At 35.5% G+C, this 13,237-nt stretch overlaps 1 protein-coding gene across 1 annotated transcript; it reads right to left on the reverse strand.

Moving 5' to 3' along the window:
- Positions 1-7,124: 7,124 nt before the first annotated feature.
- On the reverse strand, positions 7,125-9,767 carry LOC104210955 (receptor-like protein EIX2). Its single transcript, XM_009759933.2, has one exon. The coding sequence runs from the start codon at positions 9,765-9,767 to the stop codon at positions 7,125-7,127; it is 2,643 nt and encodes an 880-aa protein (XP_009758235.1).
- Positions 9,768-13,237: the final 3,470 nt, after the last annotated feature.

The raw sequence follows: 13,237 nt of genomic DNA on the forward strand, positions 1-13,237 counted from the left end.
ATCCCTCTTTACATCAATCTCGATTCCAATATCCCATTTAGTGACGGAAAACCAACAATTTGTTTGTTGTTCAGCGAAAAATGGCCAGCATATCATAGGCACCCCACTGCTTTTACTTTCGAGCGCCGAATTCCATCAACTATGAGTCAAGAATCCTCCAATAGTTAATCAATCATGACTTTATCCATTCTGAAGTATTTGAGCAATAATCACTTCTTTGTAAGTTTCTTTCAGCGGCTAGCCTCGTTAGATTGGTTGAGCGATAATGCATCAAATTAAGCTCCAATTTTCTAAAATGGAGCACAAGTATGAGGAGTTTTCACGTCAGATTGGTTGAGCAATAGTGCAATAACTTCTATCCACTAACACTAAAGAATGTTTTACATTTAATAGGTTGCATAAATGTTAATTATAAACAACTGTCCATACAATAACAATAACAATTCTTCTTCAATCTCAGAGACTCCGCCGTCTCACAGATTAAACCATCATTCATGATGGTAGTAACAAAGAGATTCTTGCTGATGAAAATTGGAAGTTGCCTTGTGTTGCGAAAGCCAAATGTATATAGTGTGAATAAGTCACAACTATTATACCAAAAATTATGACAGCCACCAAATAATAAATAAGACAATAAAGCAACAATAAAAGAAACACCAGAATTTACGAGGTTCGGCTAATTTTGCCTACTCCTCGGACACAACCAATATTTTATTCCACTCCAAAAATACAAGTGAAATAATACTAAAGAGAGAAGATACAAATGCCTTAAGAAGATAAGAAGGCAAATGAGAGGTGTGTTTAAATCCTAAACATTAGGCTTCCTTTTATAGAAAAAAAATCCCAAACAAAAGTGTCAACCACCGATGAGGGATATTTGACAACTTCAACAAATCTCCACCTTGGTAAAATTCCACATCTTCAATTTTCTCTCAATTACAAAATTTTAGTTGTGTCTTCATCTTCAATATTCAATGTTCAACAATGTTGATCAAATCCAAACAATATTGAAACTTGATACCACTTTTGTCAGCATATCAGAAATGATACCGAACAACAATGTGCTTCGTCCGTGCATGATAAACTTGGTTCTTCGCTAATTGAATAGCATTTTGACTATCACAAAAAATTATGATATTTTTTTGTTCAACACCAAGCTCCTTTAGCAACCCTTGAAGCCAAATTGCCTCCTTCACAGCCTCTGTAATAGCCATGTACTCTGCCTCTATTGAAGACAAAGCAACTGTTGACCGCAAAGTAGACTTCCAACTAACTGGTGCTTTTGCAAAAGTAAACACATAACCAGTATTTGATCTTCGTTTGTCCAAATCACCCGCAAAATCTGAGTCACAATATCCAACTACAGACTGATTGCCTTCCTGCTCAAAAACTAACCCAACATCTACAGTATTATGAATATACCGTAGAATCCACTTCACAGCTTGCCAATTCTCCTTTCCTGGATTATGCATATATCTGCTAATAACTCCAACAACTTGTGAAATGTCAGGTCTCTAACAGACCATTGCATACATCAAGCTACCAACAACATTTGCGTATGGTACCTTTGACATATACTCTCGTTCAGCTTCATCCATTGGCGACATATTAGTACTTAGCTTAAAATGGGGAGCAAGTGGAGTACTAACTGGCTTAGTCTTGTCATCTATGCCAAAACGTTGTAGTACTCTTTTCAAATATTCTTTCTGAGATAAACAGAGTTTCTTTGAACGTCTATCTCTTATTATCTCCATGCCAAGAATTTTCTTTGCCTCACCCAAATCCTTCATCTCGAACTCCTTCTTCAGTTGAATTTTCAACTTATCAATTTCTTCCGAATTCTTGGAAGCTATCAACATATCATCAACATATAGGAGAAGATATACAAAGGAACCATCTTTAAGCTTGTGCAAATACACACAATGATCGTATTTGCTTCTCTTGTACCCTTGCCGCAACATAAACTCGTCAAATCGCTTGTACCATTGTCTAGAAGATTGTTTCAATCCGTACAACGATTTTTCAAGTTTGCACACCATATTTTCTTTTCCAGCAACTTTGAATCCTTCTGGCTGAGTCATGTAGATTTCCTCCTCCAAGTTTCCATGTAAAAACGCAGTTTTTACATCCATCTGAACTAGTTCCAAATCCAATTGTGCTACCAAAGCCAACATAATTCTAATGGAGGAATGTTTTACAACTGGAGAAAACACTTCATTGTAATCAATTCCCTCCTTTTGAGCATATCCTTTGGCCACCAATCTTGCTTTGTAGCGAACATCTACTTGGTTAGGAAATCCTTCCTTCTTTGCAAATACCCATTTGCACCCAATTGCTTTCTTTCCCTTCGGGAGATTGGCCAATCTCCATGTATGATTCTGATGAAGGGACTGTATTTCATCATTCATGGCAATCCTCCACTTATCTTCTTCTGAACTTTGGACTGCGTCTTTATAAGTGGTAGGAACATCATCAGCTACAATTGAGGTTGCACAAGCAACCGTCTCTATGAGACGAACAGGTTTCGTTATTGTTCTTTTTGGCCTGCTGGTTGCTATTGATTCAAGTTGTTGTTGAGGTTCCTGAGTTGGAATCTCCTCTACTGGCTCTCCTTCCAGAGGGTAATCTTCATTTGTTTCCTCCTCTGCTTCTTGTGTAGGAAAAATAAATTTTCCCTCAAACTCCACCTGCTTAGAAGCACCTTCATTTTGTTTGGTATCTTCTGTTACCTTATTTACCATAGCAGATTCATCAAAGGTAACATCCCTGCTGAATATTACTTTCTTTGTCATAGGACACCATAAGCGATATCCTTTGACTCCAGAAGTAATTCCCATAAAAATAGCCTTCTTTGCCCTTGGATCCAATTTTGACTCTGTCACATGATAATATGCAGTTGAGCCAAACACGTGCAAAGAGTCATAATCTACAGCAGGCTTTCCATACCATTTTTCAAATGGTGTCTTGCCATCAATAGCAGCAGATGGTAGACGATTAATGAGGTGGCATGCATATGTAATTGCCTCAGCCCAAAATTCTTTGCCCAAGCCAGCATTGGACAACATACACCGTACCTTCTCCAGCAAGGTCCGGTTCATACGTTCTGCCACTCCATTCTGTTGTGGTGTATGTCTAACAGTGAAGTGTCGGACGATGCCATCATTTTCACAGACCTTATTGAAATGATCATTTTTGTATTCACCTCCATTGTCTGTGCGAATACACTTGATCCTCCTGCCTGTTTGATTCTCCACCATCGTCTTCCATTTGAGAAAAATTCCCAGCACTTCATCTTTGTTTTTCATTGTATACACCCACACTCTTCGGGAAAAATCATCAACAAAGGTTACAAAATAGTGCTTCCCACCCAATGAAGGTGTTTTGGAAGGACCCCAAACATCAGAGTGTACATAATCCAAAATGCCTTTAGTATTATGGATCGTTGTACCAAATTTAACCCTTGTCTGTTTCCCTTTAACACAATGCTCACAAAACTCCAAGTTGCAAGCCTTTACTCCTTTTAACAATCCTTGATCTGATAGAGTTTTCAAGGATTTTCCTCCAGCATGTCCCAAGCGCATGTGCCATAGCTTGGTTGCTTCTGCCTCTTTGTCGTCACTGGATGTTACTGTCGCTGTCCCAATAACTGTACTGCCACGATAGCGGTACATATTATTATTCTTCCGATTAGCCTTCATTACCACTAGTGCACCGGAGCATACTCTCATCACTCCATTTTCTGCAATGATTTTGAACCCTTTTGATTCTAGGGCTCCCACAGAGATGAGATTCTTCTTCAAATCCGGTACATATCGAACATCTATCAATGTTCTGATCATTCCATCATGGTTCCTTAATCGTATTGAACCAATGCCATATGAGGTAAGAGGGCTGTTATCCGCTGTGTGGATGACTCCATATTCTCCTTCTTGAAATTCCATGAACCAGTCCCTGTTGGGACACATATGATAGCTACAAGCCGAGTCCATCAACCATATGTCTGATGATGTTGATGACTCTGTTGTAACTAATGAGAAGTCTGAATCATCACAATCAGCTACATTTGAATCCATAATGGCCTTTCCATTGTTATGTTTGGCCTTATTCTTCAACTTCGGACAGTCTTTCTTCCAGTGCCCTTTTTCTCGACAAAAGGCACATTCATCTTTGCTGGGTCTGGATCTTGACTTGGATCTTCCCTTCTTTGTCCTCGTTTGATTTTGAGGACGACCCCTCACAAATAGTGCTTCTCCTTCTCCGCCCTTCTGTTTTTCTCGCTTTCTTTGTTCATAGCTGTACAAAGCCGAACAAACTTCTCTGAGAGAAACTTCGTCATTTCCATGGAGTAGAGTAGTTTCAAGGTGCTCGTACTCATCAGGAAGTGACGCCAACAACATCAAGGCCAAGTCACCATCATCATAAGTTGTATCCATATTTTGCAAATCTGTGACCAATTTATTGAAACTGGTGATATGTTCATTCATCGTGGTACCAGGAACATAGGTGAAGTGAAACAATCTCTTCTTTATGTACAATTTATTTTGACTGTTTTTCTTCAAAAATTTATCCTCCAGTGCTTTCCATAATTTACTTGCAGAAGTTTCCTTTGTGTATGGATATTTCTGCTCTCTAGCAAGGTTGGATCGAATGGTACCGTAAGCAACACAGTTGAGAATCTTCCAATCTTCTTCTCCAATAACATCTGGTTTCTTTTCTTCAATGGCCAGATCTAGCCCTTGTTGAAAAGGGACATCTAGAACCTCGCCTTGCCACATCCCAAAATGTCCGGACCCATCAAATATTTCTACCGCAAATTTCGCATTTGACACAATTCTTATCATAAGCGAAGATGCCAATGATGACGTATTGTTGACACTTGATGTAGATTCTTCTTGTTTATTGTCTCCCATCTTTGACACAAATATTTAACAGCTGACGACATAAATCAAGATTATTTCCTTTCTGGTGTGGAAGATCAGACTAAACTGCAACCACAGAGCATACTCAGATAGAACCTTGACTCAGTTACAAAGATAAATCTTTTCTGATATGGAAGATCAGACTATGCTGCAACCACAGAGCATACTTAGACAGTACCTTGCTCTGATACCAATTGTTGCGGAAGCCAAATGTTTATAGTGTGAATAAGTCACAACTACTATACCAAAAATTATGACAACCACCAAATAATAAATAAGACAATAAAGCAACAATAAAAGAAACACCAGAATTTACGAAGTTCGACTAATTTTGCCTACTCCTCGGACAAAACCAATATTTTATTCCACTAAAAAATTACAAGTAAAATAATACTAAAAGAGAAGATACAAATGCCTTAAGAAGATAAGAAGGCAAATAAGAGGTGTGTTTAAATCCTAAACATTAGGCTTTCTATTATAGGGAAAAAATCCCAAACAAAAGTGTCAACCACCGATGTGGGATATTTGACAACTTCAACACCTTGCTCTATTCGACGTTTTAAAGTAAATAAGCAGCCAAGTTCTCAAAAGCCTCACTTCTCTGAAATATCTATCTATTTGTAATTCATCTCAAGTTTGGTCACTACTTGAAGAAGGTATTCCCTCGTCCCTCACTTCACTTCGAAGTCTAAATATCGGTTACTGTGATCAGCTCCAATACATTTCAGAATCAGCGCTTGCCTCCTCCCTCTCTGTGCTAACCATCTTCAGTTGTCCTAATCTCCAATCTCTTCCATTCTTTCACTATCTATTCTCAGTTGCCCAATGCTTCAACCAAGTCTAGATTTGAGAAGAGGGATTACTGGCCAAATATTGCTCAAATTCCCACTTTAAGAGTCGACATGGAATATCTGCGATGACTAAAGAGAATGATGCTCTCATAGATATAAGTTATTTGCTCCTACTTTTTGTTACTTCGATTTGTTTTTTTTTTCATTCTTTTTTTTTGTTAAATCATGTTGAGCAGTGTGTAGTGTCTGCTGCGCTATGAAGCCGAGGAAGCATCTTCGATTTGGGATGAAATTTATTGTCAGATGACAAATAGAAAAAGTGATAAAATCCTTATATTTGCTCCAGAAAGTTGATAGATTTTTTTAATCTTTTACCATGCGCATATATGTCCACTCTTGAATGCCAAGCTCTAATAGAATCAAAACGATAGTACGCGACAAAAAGTTAGTTTCTTATTAATCAAAAATAAAATAAAAAATTGCTTCCCAATAATTTAACAACTAAAAGCATCAGCACTGTATAGGTTATTATGTATGATTTTCTGATATCAACTTGGCATTTTTTTCTTTTCTTTGTCAGGATTTTGGTAACTATATATAAGCTATTATAGCTCTTAGCTCAGTTGGTGAAAGTAAATTCTCTAATGAATTGACAAACACCTTGACTGTAGTCTATCAGCAAAGTATAAGCAATCATTTTCTTTCTCAATAATTTAACAACTAAAAGCATAAGCATTTTGGTAACAATATGCAATCTATTACAGCTCTTATAGCTGAGTGTGAAGTTATGCTTACATTGCACAGTTTATACATTGCTCGGAGTAATTAACATTCTTTTGCTCTACCAAATTCCTCAACTTAACTAGTTTCATTTGATTGCATTGTTTTCTGTTCTTCTTCCGTAATATCATACCAAATCAGAAAGCGATGTTTGACAGAATGGAAAGCATTTTGCTAGAAATATCTCCTTAGTATTGTTCTCTGTTCTAGTTAAATCAGAAAACGATGTTTGCCATAAACGATAAATTATGTTTATCTCATCGTCAAAAGCATATCTTTATGTTAAAGCAACATACAGAAGTTAAATTCCAACGAAAAAAATGGATAGAGCAGATAACTATCCAAAGTTTTAGGAAATAAGTATACTTCCATTGCTGGGATTTTGGAAGCAATTCAGGAATTTGTTTTCAGCAATCATATGAAAAGATATGTTTTAGTCCTTGCTGATGTGCTGATGTGCAGATATGCTGTAGTACAACACAAAAGGCGTATCATTTACGAACAGTTATCTACTACAACTAGGGAGATTAAAATAAAATGCCTAAACAAAGTATCAACTACAAACCGTCTTTTATTATTTATTAAAGGAAAAGTAAGCATAGAATAAGACTTTTGAGAATAACAATCTCCTCCATCATATCCATTCCCATACTTGTATCTTTACACACAAGGATTCCCAACAACTATCTAAAAAACGATAATAAGCATGTCTCCATGATCTCTTGAAAAGCAAACAAGAACATACTCCCCAAAAGTTAAGACCAAATCCTATTGACATTGCAATGTAGAACCAATCCAGTTCATCTTCATCTCGCTCATCCTTTTCGGTATCAACATGACGAATTTGACCACCTAAACTGCAGTTCACCAAGAGTGGAAGCCCACAAAGCTCATTTCCCTGGAAACTCGAGGAATTAAAGCTTTGAAGTTGACTGCCCACAGGTATCTTTCCTGACAAACTGTTATAAGACAGATTCAGGAAGCTCAAAGTTGACAAACTCGAAATGCTTTGCGGGATTTGACCGGAAAGTTGATTTTCTGAAAGATCAAGGGATTCGAGCACTTTCATGTCGCCAATGCCATTTGGGATCCTACCTGTCAGATGGTTTTTTGAGAAATTACAGATTCTCAATTCTACAAGACTAGTGAAACTTATGGGAATATCTCCAGAGAGATTATTGATTGACATATCCATGCTAGTAACCAATGCCAATGTTTTATCATACTGGTAAATATTGCCTTTAGTTGTCACCATTGCGCTTTCTCTCACAGGTACTCTACTATAATTATAATTGTAATCAATATCAGCTTCCCTCCACTTACTTCCGGCGATCATTGCTATTAAATTGCCTATACACCTTGGTATAGTTCCAAAGAAACTATTGTTGGCAAGGTCTAAGATTTGAAGATCTTTGAGGTAACAAATTTCTGGAGGCAATTCACCATAAAATCTGTTTGAGCTAAGGCTAAGGATTATCAGATCTGAAAACTTCATTCCTAACCATGGTGGCAGTTGTCCAACGAATTCGTTCTCAGCTAAATCGATTTTCAGCAACTTTGTACAGTCTGACAATGATGAAGGTAGTGGACCAGTAAGCCGATTTCTTCGGAAGTCCAAAGATTTCAAATTACTTAAAACCTCCATGGATTTTGGTATGCCTCCAATCAAGTTATTGTCCCTCAAGTTTAAAACTATCAACTCTGGCCAATTTATCCAACAATCAGGAATTTCTCCTGACAAATCATTTCCCTCGAGGTTTAAGAACTCCAATATGTAGGATACGTTGTCATTTGTTTCACACAAGAAGTGAGATAAACCTCCTGAAAAGGAATTGTTCGAGAGGTCTAGCGCATTTACATTCGGTGAAATCTGCGGCAGCGGACCAGTGAATTTGTTGCCCGATAACATTAACCAAGAAGGTATTGAAATGATTGGAACCTCACCAACAAATTGGTTATGAGAAAGATCGAGAAACTGAACTTGGGAAGATAAGTTCCAAAACCAAGTTGGGACCTCACCTTGTATTCCACCATTTGATATGTCCACACGCTGTATATATTTTTGAGTTTGGAGCCACATGGGAAAGTGAGGACCTATATTCCAGCCGCTTATTTCAATATCTAAGGCTTGGAAAGATGGAATCCAATTCTGACTCACTCCTAAAGTCAGATTATTATCAGATGCTTTGAAATATTCTAATTTTGTCAAGTTAGTGAAATGATTTTCTGTTACAACACCTTCCAACCTATTGTTAGAGATGTCAAACCATTCTAGCATTGAGAGTTGGCCAAGACTTTCTGGGAGTGTTCCAGTCAGTTTGTTGTTTCCTAATCCCAATTGCGTCAAAGAAAAACTATTTCTCAATCCTGCTGGAAGGAAATTACTCCTACTGTTGAACAATTCAAATACTTCTCCCTCGAATAGATTTTTTGAGAGAGAAAGCGAACTTAATTTCGATAACTTTCCAATGACATTCGGTAATTTTCCAGAAAGCATATTTTCAGAAAGGTCAATACTAGTTATTGAGCTCAAATTTGAAATCGCATTTGAAACTAATCCCTTAATATTGTTTGCGTTAAGAAAAAGTGAATCCAAATCTTTGCATCGATAGATCCAATTCGGGATAGTGGAGTTGAGCTTGTTGTATGCAAGATATAGATTTCTAAGTTTTGTTACATTTCCGGCCTCACGCGGTATCGCACCAATTAAATTACTATAAGCCAAATTAAGAGAAACAAGATTAGGGAGATTGAAAACCCATTTGGGAATAGATGAACTAAAGTTGTTCCCAGAAAGGTCGAGTGTTTCAAGTGAAGAAAAATTATGATGAAGTAGAGGCGGTATATGATGAAGACTACACTTATATAAACGAAGATCAACAAGAGAAGGAAGCATGTTAATGACCTGCAGCCAGTTAGTTACATTGCTGAGATCCACATCCTCCATCTCCAAGTTCTCAAGATTAGAAAGACTTGGCAGCCAATCAAAGTTATAGATCCTTAGATCATATCTTGATAAGTGCACGTACAAACCATTGCCTATGTGTAGCTCAATCACATGACGAGTTAGATTGTGGCACACAACTCCTTCCCATTCACAACAATCTTTTCCAACAATCCAAGAGGAGAGAAAATTTGCGGGATCATATACTTCTTTCTTTAGACTCTCCAACGTTTGTTGCTCATTTTCTCTGCAAATGCCAATACAAACACTAAGCTTGGTGTTTGTCAAAATGAAAAACAAGAAAAAACAGAATGTTATTGCTAACACCTTCATGATGTGCAAAGGTTTAGACTAGGAACTGAAAAGTATGTATTAAATAGTTGTTTGCTTATAGAGTGTTATTAGGGAAGGTATACATATATATAGAATTAAGAGCTCTGTAGTTGAAGAATACATTGTCTAGAAAGATATTGACCGTAAAATTCGAAGACTTGTTGATTTTAAAGTATTTTGTCCTTTTAAAAACTATACAAAAGAATATAATTGGTGGATCTCAATTTCTTGCTAACTCAAGTCTTCTGCAGAGTACAATAAGTGTCATTGTTCGGGGCTATAACACCGTCCTAAACTCCTTTTAGTTTGTACTGATCATTTTATAAATTCTTTAATTGGAGGAAAAATTACCTTTTTTAGTAAATAAAATTACCCTTACTTGGAGGTAATTTCTTAGTTAATTCCATGAAAAATAATGATCTCTCAACTCTAAAGAGATTAAAACGTAAAATATTTTCAAACCATCAGATTAGCCATAAACATTCCTCAACTTTTGGATAAAATATATTATAAAAGGTACTCTATAAGTGTCCAAAAAGTATGCCTTTGAAGTTTCCACCAAGAAGATGACAGGATTGGAAAAATTTGAAGTATCAAAATGTGTGTGAAACGACTATCACACAACGACGAAAATAAATTCCTCTGACCCAAAAAAGGGTTTTATCGAGTAAAAAAGAAAACTATATGACATATAATGGACTGTTGTCATACATCTTATAATGAAAAACGTTATCACATAAATTAAAACCAAGATAATATACTAGTAATTTTCCTTGTTCATTAAATAGTCTTCGTAGAACAAGTCTTTCTACAAAGTCTTCTTTGCCCATGGTGCCCTTTTCTTCACGTACCAATGATTTGTTTCTATTTACTTAAACCCCTATTTTGGGGTAGAAGAATTTTCCTTAATTGTCTCAAACTTCTGATGCGCTAAACCATAAAGATTTGGGACCAAAACAACTAGCGATAATCATTGAATAAGTTTCATCATGTTGAAGCGGATTAGAAGCGCGGAATGTATTTTCACCCTTTCTAAGTTTTATATAGCTTCTTTTTAGATATTTAATTGTCTAATTTATACGATTCATCATTTTCCCTTATCCATTTCCCTTAGTTAATTTTTATCTCCTTTCTTTTTTTTTGGTTTGAAAGTTGTAAGTGTTTGCGAGAGAAGTCATTTTCGATTGAAATTTGGTTGTTGAGTAAACCATAATTTTCATAAAATACATATTTTAAACATTAGTAATAATATTATCATATTGAAAAGTGTCTTAATAAATTTTTTGCATATTAAAAATGAATAATACTGTCTAAGAATTTATTGGAGAAAGTTACATGGGAATATATTTTTCCTTTTAATATACAAAAAATTATAATTGGTGGAACTTAATTTAACTTCTTGCTAAATCAAGAGGACTCCCACAACAATAAGTCTTCTCCACAACTCAATATCAAGGTCTTTGTTTGGGTCATGATGAAGTGAAAATAACCTTTATTACAAATATCTTAATTGAAAACAATATTTAAATAGCAGCATGAAAGTATTCCCTTTTGTGCAAATTTCCCCCTACTATTTGGGTAGTAGATCCAACATGGAGAAAAGGTCTTCTAACATCTATTTTATATGAAGTTAATGATAAATATATTTATCAATTTATTATCTATTAGATTTTTATCTCTTTTCTTTTCTTTGTTATGAAAGGACAATAGTTGGTGAATCTAATATATAATTTTCATTTCATCAAGGTGTACATGAACCCACTCAGACTCCATTAAGAAGTCTTCGTCTTTGTTTTTTTTCTTAATACTTGATAAGACATTATGAAGTCTTTCTACGAAGTCTTCTTTGCCGTTTAATCAAAGAACTATGGTGCCATTTTCTTCACGACTTGTTTTTATTCACTCAAACCCCTACTTTGGGGCAGAAGAACTTTCCTTCACTGTCTCACGCATTTGATGCGCTAACCTTAGTTTGCTTAGCTTTTTATTCCATCAATAAGTCATTCAATGTGTTTATGAAGTTAATGGTGTTTTTTTTAATCTTTTTTCATTTCTTTGTTTGAAAGCTTGTGTTTGATTTGATGAAAGAACTTTTTGATTAGAAATTGGTTGATGAATATAAAAGAGTCAAGAGAGTGGTAAGAAAAATAACTTTTGTCCATAAGCGAGGGAAGTCATTTACCCCCAAATAATGAAAATTATTTCCCAGAAAAATATTTTTCTCATTGAAAATAATTTTTAAGTAATAATTGCAGTCCTACCAAACACGCTCTAATGGATCTAGCAGGGTGGCTTTTACTTCATCAAATGGGAAGGTGTACATGTGGACCCAAATAAGACCATGATAAAGTTGTGGATACGATTTGTTGGATTTTTCTTGACTTTGATAAAATATTACTTTCTTTGTTCTTTTTTAGTCTGTTTCAAAAAGAATGATCTCTTTTTAAGTTTAAAAAAAATTAACTTAAACTTTCAACTCTACCCTTAATGAGAAGCTTTTGTATGCTTGTTTCTTTAGGTTGTCCAATACTTTTTATACATTGCAAGTAACCAGTAATTAAAGACACATTTCAAAATGTTAGGATTCACTTCCCCGTTTCCTGGCATTTGCATAAGTAAGAAAAGTTGACCGCGATATTTGAATGTTTAATTTTCTAAGCTATCGGATCAACAAATATTTTCGCAAGAGAGAAAGTTTAATTTTCTTTGATGAAAGTGAAGGATGACTGTGATGGCCCTCTAGATGAGTTATGAGAGGATAACTACACCTTGGACTATTATTCATCGGTTTTGCTACTATGAGAATATTCTATTCATGTTTTCCCCTTTGAAGATATCAAGATTGTTGTTTGGGGCAATGTAACAACGCTCCACTTGATGAAGTGAAAATAACTTTTATCACCTTTTAGAGTTTGGTGATACTATTTTATTATCTAATTAGATGGTATTATTCACTTAAAAATTAAGCAAAAAGTAGAAGAGGAGATCGAGTAAGTCTAAAATCTGTAGGTAAAAACACTAAGTAATTTGTTTTAATTTGTCCAACTCTTGATGGATAGAGTTATTCAGTATCCGTGTTGGTAAGATGTAACAAGTATCCCGTAGAATTAGTAGAGGTGTACAAGCTGACTTTGATACCACTGTTAGAATATTTTTTCCTCAGTTTAGGGCATGTGTTTAGTAGTGTAAGCGCAGAGGTGAATGCGGATTTTAAGTTTCTTAGATTTAACCTTTAAGGTTTTTCTAGTTAAACTCATTGTATTTTTGAAGGTATGAATTCATATGTATCTACTACTAGTTTTCGAATACGTGCGTTGCACGTGTATCCCAATCTTGTGTGTAATGACATATATAAAATGGAAATGCAAGTTAAAAATGATGAATTCTTAAAGCGATATGACATTGAACTTAAAATGGCTGAGTACATGTGTATGTTTAGTGATTAAGTTATTTTGGTTTTATTATAAGGT

The sequence above is a fragment of the Nicotiana sylvestris genome, chromosome 9 (assembly GCF_000393655.2).
Source record: "Nicotiana sylvestris chromosome 9, ASM39365v2, whole genome shotgun sequence".
In the NCBI taxonomy this organism is placed as follows: Eukaryota; Viridiplantae; Streptophyta; class Magnoliopsida; order Solanales; family Solanaceae; genus Nicotiana; species Nicotiana sylvestris.